General features: G+C 39.2%; 1 protein-coding gene across 2 annotated transcripts in view; it reads left to right on the forward strand.

The window, feature by feature from the left end:
- The window catches only part of LOC127415446 (adhesion G protein-coupled receptor A2-like), a 127,095-nt gene that overhangs the window by 74,855 nt on the left and 35,373 nt on the right, over positions 1-16,867 (forward strand). For both annotated transcript variants that reach the window (XM_051654172.1, XM_051654173.1), the window contains exons 3-6: positions 11,783-11,854; positions 13,976-14,047; positions 14,262-14,333; positions 15,183-15,346. In XM_051654172.1, the coding sequence (XP_051510132.1) occupies positions 11,783-11,854; positions 13,976-14,047; positions 14,262-14,333; positions 15,183-15,346 (380 nt within the window). The remainder of the gene's footprint in view (positions 1-11,782; positions 11,855-13,975; positions 14,048-14,261; positions 14,334-15,182; positions 15,347-16,867) is intronic.

Raw genomic sequence — 16,867 nt, forward strand, 5'->3', positions numbered from 1 at the left:
TTGCTCTTTTCCCAGTTGACCCGAAGCCCTAGTCGGCACCAGGTCCCTGTATGCACAACATATCCCTGAGCTAGAATTAGCCAATCGTCGAGATAGTTGAGAATGCGAAATCCCACCTCCCTTAATGGGGCAAGAGCTGCCTCTGCGACCTTCGTGAAGACATGAGGGGACAAGGACAGACTGAAAGGGAGGATCTTGTACTGATACACCCGACCCTCGAATGCAAACCGCAGGAAGGGTTTGTGTCGAGGTAGAATCGAGACGTGGAAGTACGCGTCCTTCAGGTCTACTGCCGCGAACCAATCTTGATGCCGGAAGCTCACCAGAATGCGTTTTTGTGTCAGCACCTTGAACGGGAGTCTGTGTAAAGCCCGGTTCAGTACTCGCATGTCCAAGATTGGCCGCAATCCACCGCCTTTTTTCGGTACAATGAAGTAAAACCCCTTCTTCATCTCGGCCGGAGGGACAGGTTCTATCGCATCCTTCCGTAGAAGAGTGGCGATCTCCGCACACAAGGTAGCAGTGTTTTCGTCCTTCACCGAGGTGAAGTGGATACCGCTGAACCTGGGCGGATGCCTGGTGAACTGAATCGCATAGCCGAGTCCGACGGTCCAGATCAACCATCGCAACAGATTGGAAAGTGCAAGCTGAGTGAGGGGGACCAAAGGGACAATCTCGTTGGACGTACCGGCAGGTGGGGCCTCACGGCAGGGTGGAGCCCGAGGTGCCACACCATGTTGTGGCCATGCTGAGTCCAGGGACATCAAAGCACTTACCTGGCTCCTTGTGACCACCCCCGGAACAGCCTGGGACGGGGAAGAAGAGGCCTGTCCTCGTGACCCATGGAGACTGTCACATCGGGGGCAGATTTGTGCCACAGCTGGGTGCGCAGGGGCGGGGAGACTGCCGCTGGAGCGCCAACCCTGCAAGGATAAAAAAGTGGACGGTGGTCGTGGTGACTGCTGTGCACACCGGTTATGTGACACAGAGAACGAGGAAACCGCTCTTTTGCTGAACTCTGTTGGGTAGCGCAGCCACTTGGGCATGCAACGAAATTAAATGGAAAAGCAACAAAAGATTTTCCTCCCAGCCCTCCACCGGGGCATGGAGTGGTCTGTTTACCAGCTCCAAAGTGGGTTTCGTCGTCGCTGGGTCGCCCGTCTCAGGGGTGCTTCGAAGTCTTCCATGGGTTCTTGTGGCCGGCCGTGAGACGGGCGGCATCTGCTTCCTGCGGTGGGCTCCACTCCAGGGCCGGGCTGAAGGGGCAGGCTGCGGCGGAGCCGGTGCAGTCACCGCAGGGGGACGCCCTTGGCGATGAGCAGGCAGGGTGCGGGATCTTGAGCAGCTGGCCTCATACCCATAGGTAGAAGGACCTTTTCTTACAAAAGCAAGCCGCGACCGCAACGTTGCCATGGTCATGTTTTCGCAGTGAGTACATGATCCATCCATGAATGCTGTCTCCGCATGGGTCGTGCCCAGACATGAAAGACAGCGATCGTGACCGTCCAAAGTTGAGAGGAAACCAGGAATAACACACAAACGGAAAGGCATCTTTAAAAAGATGTGTCTTTAAAAAGACATTCCGTGTGTGCCGCTCTTTTAGAGAAATATACTCTTTTAGAAAAATACACTCTCTTTTTTCTGCCGAAGCGCCCAAGGGCGTTCTCTGCAGTGCACCAGTGCAGAGGAGGGAGAAGCCACCGAAATGCGCCATCAGATCCAGCAGAGGTGAATGAACATTCACCTCAGTAAACATCGATCGATCGGCTCCGAAGAGAAAAATGAATGAGTGTTTGCATACCAGCTCCTTTTATACCCGTATGTCCGGGGGAGTGGTATGCAAATACCACTCACCAATTTTCACTGGCCTTTTATCAAAGACCAGAGGTGTCTCGGGCTCCCAAGAGTGACCTCTAGTGTCAATACATCGACACAACGTCGAGTGAGTGACAGATAGGGAACCTTGATATGCAAATAAACTCTCAAAGTTCTTCAAATTTAATGTGCTAGGAGGAGGTGAATTTTCTAGAGTTTTGCATTAGTTAAAATGCGCATTAAGGTGATGGAAACAGTTTATTCGCAAAACTATGGCATTTTTTGACCATTCTTGCACGTGTTATGAATGTACAATTGCTTGATGTAACTGGCCCAACGAAAGGTCTGACCTTGGCACACAGTTCTTCGTGCATAGCCCTTGACATTCAGAAGTGTTTAACCCACAGCTGGTGCAGAGGCTGGCGGCGTAGGGGCATCATATCCATTTCAGCTCTCATTATATCAGATATTACACTTATTCTATGATGTCTTCTGGCAGCATTAAATAAAATGACGTACAATTGCTCCAGTCCTGCAAATAAAACTCTCTCCGAAGCAAGGAGGTCATTCAGCTGCTCCATCAAGACAAGGCGGGCTCCCTCAAGATAATGTGCATGACGTAGTGGATGGAAACGTGCATCGATGAGTATTTTCTTTAGTCTAATTTTTAGAAATGCGCTTAATAAATGCTATTTAGATGGAAACCCAGCTAGTGACTCACTTTAATGCTATATAAAGCGCCCAAAGGTGTCATAAAAGTAGTAAGGCATATGATCACTTTATGATGAACAAATAAAATTTAAGTTGTTATTTACTTTCAAATAATATCAAATCATTGATAAACTATGTAAACAGTGCTGAATCCAATATGGTGGTGGCATTGGCCACTTTTCCACCATCGTGCCGAACGGCCCGATCGGGCACGATTACAAGCCCTTCTCGGCCCGGATTTCTCAGCACGGTTATGGTTGTTGCGAATGGGGTGGCCAATGGCCCATGCAGGGGCGGAGCTAGGGGCTGGCCAGGGGTGGCCGTGGCCACCATGGCCCAAAGCCTGGCCATGCCCTAGCTCTGCCCCTGCATGGGCCGTGTCTTTCCTATGTTTTAGCAGAATATAACTAGGGAAAAAAGCAAAGCAGTCCAAAAACTAAAACATCATCTATAGCGTACTGGCTCCAGTGTTTGACTCTCATGCCTTCACCAATTATCTTATTCATAATCGCAGCACCACAGTGGAAAAAGAAACAGTAACCATGCCAGCTGGTCGGAATCAGCACAGAACGCCATGGTTTCACAACGAGAACAGTTCAGTACGATGGTGGAAAACAGCATTTTCTTTTTTAGATAAAACATTTCTTTAATTGAAAGTCAGGAGATTCATTTTAATGTAGGTGGCACTTAATGGTTTGAAATGAGTGAGTCTGTGTTATTAGGTTCGTCCAGAATGACTTAATAAAATATTGTAGGCTTATTACATGAATTCTCTCATACACATACTGTTCTGATCAGTTTATGACTAATAAAGGAAAGACAGGCTCAGATTCTGTGATAATAAAAAGGGAAACTGGTTTTGGTAATGTTAGATTTCCTCTATGTTTGGGTCCCTTCAAATGATTTGACAGGGCAAGCCACCCTCCAGATGTTAAGGAGTGCAACTGAAGCAGGGTGGGGCCAGAAGGGTGGCACGGGGTGTCAGCTGCCACCCTACAAATGAGCTTTGTCACCCCACTTGCCACTCCAACTCAGACCCCGCTCGCGTCCTGGAGACAGTGTGCAATGGTTTAACCCGTCCGTGTCGCGCATGGTCCATAACAACGTTCTGCCAGTATCTGGGAGGACACAGCATTCGGTCTCAGCAGACAACTTCTCCTTAGCGCAGGATTGAGCTATTTTCCACAATTCCGGTCCCAGCGTTTATCTTGGCATTGTGTCTCTCTGCTGCCATTGAAAAAGACAGAACATATAATCAACATTATCTACGGAAATATATCTCTTCAATAAAATACACTATTTCTATATACGTTTTGTACAATTCCTGCTAAAATAACATCCTGGTTAGGACATGTCGCTGGATCTGGACTGTATTTTATATGTGCATTTATTTAAAGCTGTTGAAATATGCAAAATATCTCATTCTTAAACGGCCAGTCCTAAACTAGCAATGGGTAGATTAAATACTTCTGGGCAGTTGAGATGTTCTATGGTGTGACATACTAGACTCAATATAAACCTTTTTAGAAAGAGTTTAAGCAAATGTTTTTTTTTTGCTATTATTTTGCTAGCAGTATATGACCTCATGTTAAATGGAAGACTACATGATTTTTTTATTTATCTTTATTTTTTTTATTATTTTAAAAATACATTTTTCACCACAGGACCATTTAAAATGTATATACCCTTTCTCTTAAACATTCATATAATTTTGACATGTTATGCATCAATTACCACTAATGAATATACATGCAATTAGTCCCATTTATCTTGTTGCTAAAATATGGCATAGACGTATAGACATTTTAGACATTTATTCTCAGATTATGATTATGATGTCAGTCATTACATTTAGTCATTTAGTAGACACTTTTATCCAAAGCGACTTACAAATGAGGAACAAAACAATTCAGGTCTTCAGGTAGTGGCCTATTAATGGTACCCAAAGTCAGGACAAATACCCACAGTGAGGCATCCTTTTATTATTATGGCCCACATCTGTGGAACAGCCAGCAGAGAATGTTGATATTTTTAAAACCAAACTTAAGACCTTCCTTTTAGTCTGGCTTTTAATTGAATTTTACCTCCAAGTTCCTTACTTCCTGTTTTTATTGAGTCTCTTTATTTATAACATTTTATTTATAAGATTGTTTAATGATTTGTGTGTCGATGGTGGGGTGGGGAATTGGTATTTTTCATGTGTAAATCACTTTGTGTTACATTCTTTTTGTAATACTATACAAATATTTTTTGTTTGTAGTGCTATACAAATAAAGTCTGATTGATTGATTGATTGAATATGTCATACAAAAGTCAACAATATCTTCAGTATCACACTGCCAAGTTCTCATAGTGGCTGAAGTAGTAAAGATGCTAGCTCAGAAGAAAGAGACATACAGGTTTATTTTTTTATTTTTTTATTCAGATCTTTGTATGTTTCAGTTGGGTGATAATGCACAATAATTGCAATGCAAGTGCAGCAGCATTTAACTCCATCATTCAAATCAAAGAAATGCTGTTGCACTTGCATTGCAATTATTGTGCATTATCACCCAACTGAAACATACAAAGATCTGAATAAAAAAAAAATTACTCAGGAAGGACTGGACAGAGTAAAGCTATTCCAATAATCTGAGAAAGGAGAGGGAAAGCAGGAAATGAGTTGGAAAAATAAAAAGCAGGCAGATCCAGATTTCATGTTTGGGTAGGGGTGGGCTGATGTAAATTTCAGGGCAGGGTTATAAGGACCCCATTGTGTAACATGCTGTGAATGTGTGCGTTATTTGGAATTACACGGTGTCAGTTCTGTTCCCCCCCGACTCAGGACTCAAGCAGTATGGAAAACAGTGTTTCAAACAGAGAGAGAGGGAGAAAGGAAGCCATAAAAATAAAAATGAAAGAAACTCTGTGCAGGGACAGGAAATGATGCGCGGCACTAAAAATGCTTCCATCATCCACACCTACATACATCTACAAAGAAACAGACACATATATATGCAGGGTTGGGGAGTAATGAAATACATGTAATGGGATTATGTATTTAAAATACAAAATATAAGTAACTGTATTCCACTACAGTTAAAATTTAAATCATTGGTATTTAGAATACAGTTACATTCAAAAAGTATTTTGATTACTGAACAGATTACTTTGCATTTTATTGTCATTTGTTTCATTTAATATTTAGTCCTTTCAGATGGAAAACATTTATACATATAAATGATGCGATCCAAAGTGCATTTGAACAGCGGTGAAACACTTTCTTATGATGTGTTACATTCATATGAGCAGACAGAGAAGTAAGTTTGAAGTAAGTTTGATAGAAATAAACCTTGTGTAAATTGTCAGCTTTACGCTAAGCTAAAATGCTGTTTCTAGCCATTTTACATGCACGTTACCAGGCACGATCATATTTTTTTATCAAGAAAATTCAAGTTGGATCATAATTTATTTTTTCTAGTAAGAGGTTTGATATTAGGGCAAAAATCATATTCTTGATAACAATTTTTGTATTGTTTTCCTGTAAAAATATCTAAAAATCCTTAAAACAAGATCAATTTGATGTATCTTGTTTTAGAAACAACACTGCATAAGATATTTAGGTTTTTCAGAGAATGTATTTTTAACATGTGTATTTTGTCTTACTGTACTGACAGAGTTTTTATAGTCAAAACAAGTGAAAAAATCTACCAGTGCTGAAGAAGTAATCCAAAGTATTTAGAATACGTTACTGACCGTGAGTAATCTAACGGAATATGTTACAAATGACATTTTACAGCATGTATTCTGTAATCTGTAGTGGAATACATTTCAAAAGTAACCCTCCCAACCCTGTATATATGTTATGCTCTCAAAACAGCAATCACACTCACATGCACTATAATGCATAGGACATCATAAACCTCATACTACATAGAACTGTATTTTTAGGCATGCACACTTAACAAATCTGTATATAACAAATTTGTATTTTAATTAGAAGTAATATGAAAAGTTAAGTGAGCCCATTTCCAGTTGTGATCCCAAAAGCAAAATGAAATGCAATACAGTTGCGGATCTAGAAAATATTTTTGGGGTGGCAAGGGGGTGGCATGGGGACTGTGAGTGGTGGCAACACCAAATAAGCACTCATGCATATTCTTCTGGATTAAGAAACCAAGCTTCATTGCAACAAGTAGTAGTTTACTTACTTAAGTCACTATCAAATGACAAATGCCCATGAACTTGGGATACAGTTGCATTTCCACAGAGAGGTCACAAAATAATAATTTTGCTTCTGTTTTTCTAACATTAAAATAATTTTACTGCATTTTTTTTTTTTTTTTTTTTTTTTGCATTCTTACACAACAACAAAAAAAATAAATAATAATAATATAATATCAATCTCCAGAGCACCAAGACATTGTCCCCCCATGTGGTTGAAGATGGAAGTGTTTTTGAACATATGGACACGTGAGCAATGTCAACAGAGTTGCGCCAAAAGGGAATTGTGTTTTAAGTTGTAAATTATGTAATACAGAAATCAGCAATGGATATTTTATTAACTCTGCCCCCTAAACCAAACCCCAACCCTAAACTTAATTGTCAGTGGAGTAAGAATGTAATTTTAGGAGGAAAATGCAAACTCCTAATCGCGCTCACCATTGTTTGTGTGAACGCGATTACTTCTTGGTTCCCACGGGACCAGTCCAACTTCATGTAGTACTGAGGTGGTGTGCAATGATTAAGAGTTAAATTTCTCTGACTTCTTCCTTAAAGTATATAAATCTACACTTGTTCTCTATGTGGTTTGCATTTCCCTTCAGATTGAGCATGTACACATCCTATGATTTAGAATCTTACTTAAAGCTGAATTGTGTAACTTTTCGATGTTAAAATACATTCTCCTATCCCAGCTTAATATGCGTAGTCAACTATAAGTAAATCATTGTAGGTTTATTTCCTCAAAAACTGTAAACAGTCAGTATGTTTATGCGCGCATTAATGATTGAGCTACAGTGGGTTTTTGCGTAGTCAAGCAACAATAAGTCTTCATTTGTCTGTCCGAGAAAAGGCTACATGATACAATGCATAATCAAATATTTGAAGGAAAGACGACAAATACGCAGGGTTAAATACACATCGAGCATAGGGTTGCCAACATTCTAGCCAAATATGGGCCATTTTACTTTGCGATTCACTGACTTTATTAATGGGACATAATAAAACGTCTATTAATTAATTAATTAACATAAAAACGTCTAACATAAAAACAATGCTTAATGTACTAATAAAACGACCAGGGAGAACCTCTCAGTCTTTACTTTTAGTAAACAGCCTCAGTCAGCCATGATTACTTAAATCAATGAGTGAAAGTGTCAAATAACAGGACGGTTACTGAGATTAAGCCAGTAGTATTCTGCTGGTCATGTGATTGTAACATGGCAGCCCCCATGTGCGGACCCTCTCCATGTAGAATAAAACAGCTTTTATAAGGTTACTGATATGACTGGAGTCTTCATTTTAATGTGAGTGCTCATGATTTCCGATATATATTGCAAAATTACAATTCATGTCTTTAGGAATTAAACTTTCTTAATGAGGAAAAAATTATTGAGTGCATCTTCAAGGCCTGGGTGCCTTGCATTTCAAAATCCATTTTTTTTTTTTACCATGAGTGAATACGGACACATTTGAAGCATGCAATCTATGACTGCTTTGTGATACTTTTTAGAACAGTCAGTGGCTGGTGCATGTGCCGACGATTCGCATAGACGAGCACTGTGCACTTATTGAGAATATCTGGGCTGCTACAGTGGTTAAGGAAGTATTATCATGCGCTGGAATGCTATATTTTTGACAAAATGCTGGAGTTTTAATTCTGTTTTTGACGGAAAACCAGACAGAAAATGTGCACTGATTTTCATTAAACTTCCTTGAATTTTACACTGCTACTTTAATACCCTCTGATGTCCACTTTGCATTGCATTATCTGGCGATTGTAATGTACACATTTTGTCTCTCGCTTGGTTTCTATTTTCATAATGTCACTCTGGGGTGTGTTTCCCATACATCTACGTAACTCACTGCTTAACCACCATAATATGATGCATAGTTGGAGAAATTAACTAGCTAGTCACGACTCTTTTCCGAAACCATAGTAACTATGTCGCACATCCATCATTCGAACCATGTTGGTTCAACAATATAGAGCTATTGTTAATGATGTTATGCAGAGTGTGGAGTAATAACTTCTGCAGGATATCAAATTATAATAGCTCATTTACACGTATTTCAGAAAAGCTGTTTAATGCGCAAAAGCTGCTGAAGACACATAAGCAGGTAATGCGACAAGTACATTGTGCTGCAATAGTGGGGTTTCCCTTTAACCCAGACTTCGGGGTTCCCCTGACACAATTTAACACGTGCACTTTTCAAAAACATATTAGAACTTAGCTATGCATTAACATGGACACTTAAAAGCCGTGCTCTCTGACAGAAAACGTGGGTTTCTCTTAACAGCCTTTAATCGCTTAAACGGCTGCATTTGCGTCTTTCAGAATGCAAGTTTCAGAATGCTGCTTTCTGCAAAACCCTGGAATAAGCATTTATAAGTGCATGAAAACACGGTCAAAGTCTCGATAAAATGAAAAGTATACGTATATGGAATAAAAGATATTGAAGTCTCAGCGAAGTCAAACGATGTCTACAGAGCAAACTAACAAGAACTGTGCTTCTAATCACAGGTGGAGAGCTATAGTTCCAACCACACAACTTTGCGATGCAATTTGCGAATGTTTGTTGGAACTATGGTTTTGGGAAACACCAAATCATTGAACTATGTTGGTACAATGGAACTTGCAACCATAGTTGGCTAATGATGCTTTTGGGAAATGCACCCCTTGATAGCTCTGCCAACAGTGGAATCTCATTGGTCTAAAATTTCGCTTCACATAACGCTATATTAAACATCAAATATGTTCTGATTGGGTGAGAATTTGTCACTTTGCACATCATTTCACTTTCTTGATGACAGAAAAATTAATGGAAGCTGAATGTATGGCACATTGTGCCTGGATAGGTCAGAGTTCCCTTGTAACCCCCCAACCAGATTTATCCAAATCTCCAGCAGTTCAAATACAAGAATCTGCTCTTTCAGCTCAATGATTGAAGCTTTTTATAGCTTTCTACTCCAAACATCTGCATGTACTGTATGAATGCCTTTCATCAACTTCTTACATAAGGCCTTACTAAAGGCAGTCTATGTGGTGTAGTCATAAACTTAATGTGTTAGGGTAAAGTTTTTAGCAGGATTTGGCTTAGATTGAAAGAGATTAAAAAATATGGATAAAAAATGTTTTTTATAAAACATTCGTGAAGTTCATAGAAGTTCATGGATCACAGCTCAGCTGTATGTAGCTGCTCCAGAGCTGCTTTAATTACTGCATAAAACAACCATACTAACCTCATGGTTATGCAGTGTGTGTGGGTGTCTGTGTGTGTGTGTTTGCGTGTGTGCGCGTACGTGGATGTGCTTCAAACTTTATGAAGGGAACTCTCCCTGTTCCTTCTATTCTTCATCACAGCGATAAGAGAGTGTCTGTGTGAGCCGTTGTGTTGATCTTCACACAGAGAGCACACTTTACCCTGACCTTTGCTCTTGTGGTGTGTGTGTGAGGAGGAAACAGTGGGTAGAGACTCTCTTTTCATCACAGTGCTAATGAGGGTTAGAACACGCTAGCCAGGAAATGGCTATTGTTCCTTTTCCAAGAGCACTGCTACTGGCACACACACGCACATGCACACACACACACGCACACACATGTTGGTGCAGCTATCATTATGAGGACTCTCCATAGACATAATGATTTTTATACTGTATGAACTAAAGATTCTATCCCCTAACCCTAACCCTCACAAAAAACTTTCTGCATTTTTACATTTTCAATTAAACATCATTTAGTATGTTTTTTAAGCGATTAGAATTATGGGGACACTAAAAATGTCCTCACAAACCATATTTATAGCATAATACCCTTGTAATTATCAGTTTGTAACCTAAAAAAAAAGTCCTTGTAAATCACTTAAACCTTTACATGCAGAGACTGAGTATACCTTATACCGTATATGCTGTCATTACACTGCCCATACATTCACACAGAAGAATTCACACACATGTAAATAACAGTGCATAACTTTCTCCTATGGTCACCCTCTCACCATCTATATTCATTCTGATAGCTATTAATATGTCAATCAGACAACACCTAGTAGCCCATATAGATATGAAATGCTAGAACTTTTCTGCATTCTGTCATGCCAGTGTCAATCTGTCCATATTCAGCACAGTGATATCATGCTGTAGTGTTGGTCTATCAGAGAGCTCAGTTATTAGACAGACAGGCGGCAGGCAGGCAGGCAGACAGACAGACAGACAGATAGATAGATAGAAAGATAGATTGACTCTCTGATCTTGTAGCCTGTTGATACATTACGAGACTTTCATCATTCCCATAACTCCCTCCTGGCCAATAAAAAACATGCCATGAGTTTCAGAGGTTAATTTGCACATCATTTTTAGGAGTGTGACTCTATATTTTGAAGGAGAATATGCTGAAAACTGCTTGAACACATGAGCAAGCATAGAGTAAATATCTGGGCCGGGGAGAGACAGCCTGAAACAGAACCTTTAAAGCCTGTTTTAGAAATTAATATGTACGATTTGACTCGGGAAGTTGTTACTTCATCAAGGAAAGAGTCACTTTAAAAGTTTGCACTCTTTAAAGAGGGCATCTCAGCTTTTTCTCGCTTTGCTTGGGAGATCTGGCTTTTTTTTTTTTTTTGAGAGAGAGAGAGAGCTGGGAAAAGGTATTGTGTAAGAAATATTCCTCCTTTCCCAAACAGAAGCAAGACACAGAAAACTATGCTGAAGGCATGGCAAGGTTCTTGCAGTCAATGACATGGCGATGTGAAATAAATATAAGCATTTGATATTTCATGTGTGAATCTGTGTAGGAATCTGTACTGTATAGGTTATTTTATGCAGCTGGTTGTACACACACACACACACATACACACACACACACACACAAACACACAGAGGCCCAAAAAGCCACACTTAAAAATGAGTGTGAATGACCTTGCATTAAATAAGAAAAAAAAATTAACTTTGTGAATGTCTTTCAGCAACGTCCTACGAAGTACAGCAATTTGAATTCGTTGAACCTAATACCTTACACATCTGTTCAGAAGTGTCTGTGTTTGTCTTTTCCTTCAGGGATCTCAGGAATAACTTGATCAGCACAATCATGTCTGGGGCCTTTCTGGGTCTCACAGCTCTTCGAAAACTGTAAGTACAATTTTGAAATCTTATAAAGCTTATAAATCTAACAGTCACTACTATTCATTATAATAACTGGACACTATCTATCTATCTATCTATCTATCTATCTATCTATCTATCTATCTGTCTATCTGTCTGTCTGTCTGTCTGTCTGTCTGTTTGTCTGTCTCTCATTCTGTCTGTCTTTCTGTCTGTCTGTCTGTTGTTCTATCTATCTATCTATCTATCTATCTATCTATCTATCTATTTATCTATCTGTCTGTCGTTTTGTCTCTCATTCTGTCTGTCTTTCTGTTGTTCTATCTATTATTTTATCAGTCTGACTGTCTGCCTGTCTGTCTGTCTGTCTGCCTTTTGTCTGTCTATCAATACACACACACACACACACACACGCCTTTGCTAAGCTATCTAAATAGGGACATCCTGTAGACTTCTGTAGTTTTTACAATAAATAAAGCTAATTATTGGTTTATAATTAGTATAAACCTAACCCTAGCAGAAAAAGTTTTTCATTATTAGAATTCAAAACAAATTTTTATTTAATTTATGTATGGATCTGTAACAGTCTAAGGATGGGCAAGGAGGAGCCCACCGGCTGAACAGTAAACATAAACTTTAATGATAAGGACACAGACACACTTGCAATGTGGCCGCGTGCGTCTCTCCCTCTCGAACCAGCATCTCCGGCAGCCCCTAATCTCGCTCTCCTGCTGATCGGCTGATTCAGTGCCAGCTGTGCTCCATCATGGCCTCCTCCCCCGCCAGATTCAGGCCAGGGTGCCACCGGTCTGACTAACACCCCCCCCCCCCTCCCATCTCTGGGGGAGATACGCTGCCCTTCCGGCTGTTCTGTCAGCCGGTGGTCCACCCCGACTCCTGTTAACCTGGGGGAGAGAGGAGGGTAGGCGTGGGGAGAGGGAAAGGGCGAGCGGAGACACACAGAGAGAGAGAGAGAGAGAGGAGAGAGAAAGAAGGACTTGCTCTCCGGCTCCGTCACGCTGTCGCCTGGTCCATAACCGCTCCTCCGCCCTCTGGCGGACGGCAGCTCGCTCCTTCTCCAGGGATTTGGCACCACAGTAACAGTTAAAGGACGGGCAAGGAGGAGGCGGGAACGGGCTGAACAGTAAATATAACGTTTAATGATAAAACACAACATAAAACATAAACAAACAGACACACATGCAACACGGCCGCGTTCATCTCTCTCTCGAACCGGCGTCTCTGGCTGCCCCTTATCTCGCTCTCCTGCTGATCAGCTGATTCAGCGCCAGCCATGCTCCATCACGGCCCGGCCGCGTCCTCCTCCTCGTCACAGGATCGTTTTTCCAAATAAGGCATCTCAAAATGACCACAAAAGAAGGTTTTGTCTGATTTTGCTCACTTTTGGGTACAAATTTGTCCCCAAACTATAGCTAAGTAAGTACAAACACACACACACACACACAAATATATATGTATATAAACATGTGCAAGCACTGATCCAAACATGTTTGCTCCTGATTTTTCCCTTCTCATTCTCCCAGGATGCGAGGAGCTTTCTGATATAAACAAGCACAGTCTAGATCAGAGCAGTTAGATAAGCACTGTGTCACAGATGAGAAAAAGCAATGACTGACTCCAGTACTATTTCATAGCTTCTTGTTTTTGTTTATTGACATTAGGCTGTGATCTGCTGTCTATCGCTGGGATTTCTTTCATCATCGTGTAAGAAAGAGAGATAGAGAGAAGGAGATCCTGCTAAAAAAGATGGTTTGCTTGTCTTAGATGGTTTAAAATATATCTGGTCTCTCAGCCTGGCCACGCTGGTCTGTTGCTGGTCTAGCTGGTCTTTCAGCATAACAAAGCTGGTTTTCACTTGGTTTAGCAGGTCAGCCAGCTGATTTTCCAAACTGACCAGCTAAAACTTGCCCCAAACCCCTCTAAAACCAAAAGACCAGCCTGAGCGAGCAGTTAATACAAGCAAACCAACTTTGGATGTAATATGGCATTTTTTCAGAAGGGTGAAGAGCGATTCAAACTTTGCAAGACCGCTGATGTTTTGAAGTTTAAAAATGTTATGAAGCATAGACTCCTGACTGCTTGAACTGGATTTTAGAATAATCATCTCATTTGCTTTAATCTGTAAAGTGACCTATCCAGTAACCGAATTGGCTGCCTGTCTCCAGAAATGTTCCAGGGACTTACCAACCTCACTAAACTGTAAGTCATTATGTCTGAAACAAATATTTATTGGAAAATTAACGGACTTGCTTTTTAAAGTATTTTGGGGGTTGCATGAGAATATCATATGTTTGACAATTTAAGCTTTTTAAGACGGTAATGCTGTAAGCACAACATCTACTGCAAATTATGCGTTTTATAACATAGTTATGTCATATTCAATTATTGTGAGAATTGTGTTTTTATATTATAGAAACATCTCTGGAAACATCTTTTCCTCTCTGGACCCAAATGTCTTTCTGGAGTTGCACTCTCTAAAGCTGGTGTGAGTTAAAGTGAATGTTTTTGTGGTACACATCATATTCATACATTATTAATTGGATTCTTAAAGGAATAGTTCCTCAAAAATGAAAATTCTGTCATAATTTTCTCACCCTCATGTAGTTGTAAAATTGTAACAGACCAGATATAAAATAACAGACAGGCATTATTCACTGATAATATTCCCCTTCCAGTGAGACAAGAGTTAAACTCTAATTTGGGAATGAATCATTTAGACAGTTTTTTTGTTTTGTTTTGTTTTGTTTTGTTTTTTAAAAGATCCAACTCAAAAGAACAATTTGTTCATAAATTGGACATGAATACTTTTTTCATGAACTTTTTAAGATTTTAAGTGAATAATGAATTTTAATGTTGATTTTTTTTCACAGCTCCAATTCCATAATATGCCACTCACGTCTGGTATAGACAGAGTGTTAGACTTCAAATAAACACCTGAGCATGAAATATTAGATGGCAAACTACCTTTTTAGATTTTTAATATTGCAAAATAAACCCTTCCAGATGATACAAGACCTGTTCACTTCTGGTCACTTTGTTTGATTTGCGATAATAACCAAATTACTGTATACAGTATCTCTTACTTATGTGTTTCTAGTGCTATTTGATTGACATCAAACAGGAAATGCTCTAGGGAACTACAGCAGTTTGATATCAGTGTTGTTATCATAAAACTGAAACTCAATTAATTATCATTAACCTTTTAGAAGACACTAAATCATTATACTAAATAAGTGGATGAACATACTGGAGAAGTTCTGCATCAAGTTCTTTTCTCTCTGAGACTGAACAGTAAGCTTTATCTATTTCTTACCTCTAATTGATCACTTATTAGGAACTTTCATTCGGAGTTCCTGTCATGTGACTGCGGTCTTCGTTGGGTCCCAGGATTTTTCCGCAGCAGTTCCACCCGGCTTGGGGATGAAACACTCTGTGCATACCCCACAAGTCTTCAAAACAAACCCCTACGTCTCTTGAGAGAAAGTGACCTCAGCTGTGGTGAGTAATAGACTACATCAATGTACAGTATATGCCTTGTGAATGTACTGTGACCCCAAAAAGTATTTGCACACTTAAGCCACGCTTAATACATGAATTTCATTGGATTTGAGAACAAATGATTAAACCATTTATGCTAGACTTTTAAAAAAAAAAAAAAAATTTTTTTTTTTTACTAAATTCACTTTCTGAGCCATTTTTATAATTACATAACCAACTAGTCCCAATGTGATTTTTAGTAGATTTAATAAAGTCACGCAGGTTTCCTAACAGAGTAAACACAGGTGCAGTTTATCACATTAACTATCAACATGTTCCACTAACATTTGACAACCATAAAATGTCACAATACATAATTATCGACAGGATATCTGTTTTTTTGTCATTTCAAACCCCAAATTAATAAAATTTATTTTATATATATTTTTTTGCCTTGAAAAGTGTGCTCAAAATCTGTGTGAACCAAAAAAAGTGAAAAGTGTGACCAAAATCTATTTTTATAATGTTATAAAAATGGTTTTCGTTTATCTGAGACTTAAGGGGACAAGACTTAATGACTTTTCCTCCACTTGTCATCTGAACACACAAAAAAGTTGGACTTGATTCAATAAGTGTAAGTGGTCGTAAAAAAGTGACACCTTTGCTGTTCTGTCGCAGTCATAATCGACCGACCATAGAAAATAAATTAAAAAAAGAGCAATTTTTTTTTATTATTTGTCAAATACAATATATAAATCAACCACAATGCAGAAAACACACAGAAATGAAGGGGTGAGACTTTACAACATACTAAGTACAAAACCAACATACACAAACGCATGCACGCTTGCACTCCCACACACACTCATGCACACACACAGGGAACAGAAAACAAAATCTGAATCCTCTGTTTTATACACTATTAATTTATGTTATTAAATTGTGATGTTTAAAATAAATGATTGGTAAGAAAATTATTATTTTATGTCCTCTCACACCAGGTCAGGTTTAAGCATAACATTATTGCAAAAATTTACACTTCAAAAAAGTAACAAAAAACAAACAAACAATAAACAAAACAAATGCTAGACTTTGACAAATAATGGTTTGATAATGTCTAAATATATCGCATTTGGGTGGGTAGAGTAGCCAAAAACTGTGCTCAAGCAAAAGTACAATTACTTCAAAAAAATAATTTCTCAAGTAAAAGTACTGTCATAAATAATTACTTAAGTAAGAGTAAGAAAGTATCCAATTAAAAGAGTACTCAAGTAGTGAGTAACTTGTTACTTTCACACATGACATAATGGACGTTAACTCCCCTATATTCCATTACATAATACACATTTAATGTATTACAGAATTATTATTATTATTATTAATGGAAATTCTGTCGTCATTCACCATAATGTTGTTCCAAACCCATATGACTTTCTTTCTTCCATGCAACACAATAAGTAGATATTAGACAGAATGTTTGCCTGAGTCACTATTTACTTTAAGTTAATTCTTTTATTTTGAAAGTGAATGGTGACCGAGACT

This window comes from Myxocyprinus asiaticus, chromosome 24 (genome assembly GCF_019703515.2).
Source record: "Myxocyprinus asiaticus isolate MX2 ecotype Aquarium Trade chromosome 24, UBuf_Myxa_2, whole genome shotgun sequence".
In the NCBI taxonomy this organism is placed as follows: domain Eukaryota; kingdom Metazoa; phylum Chordata; class Actinopteri; order Cypriniformes; family Catostomidae; genus Myxocyprinus; species Myxocyprinus asiaticus.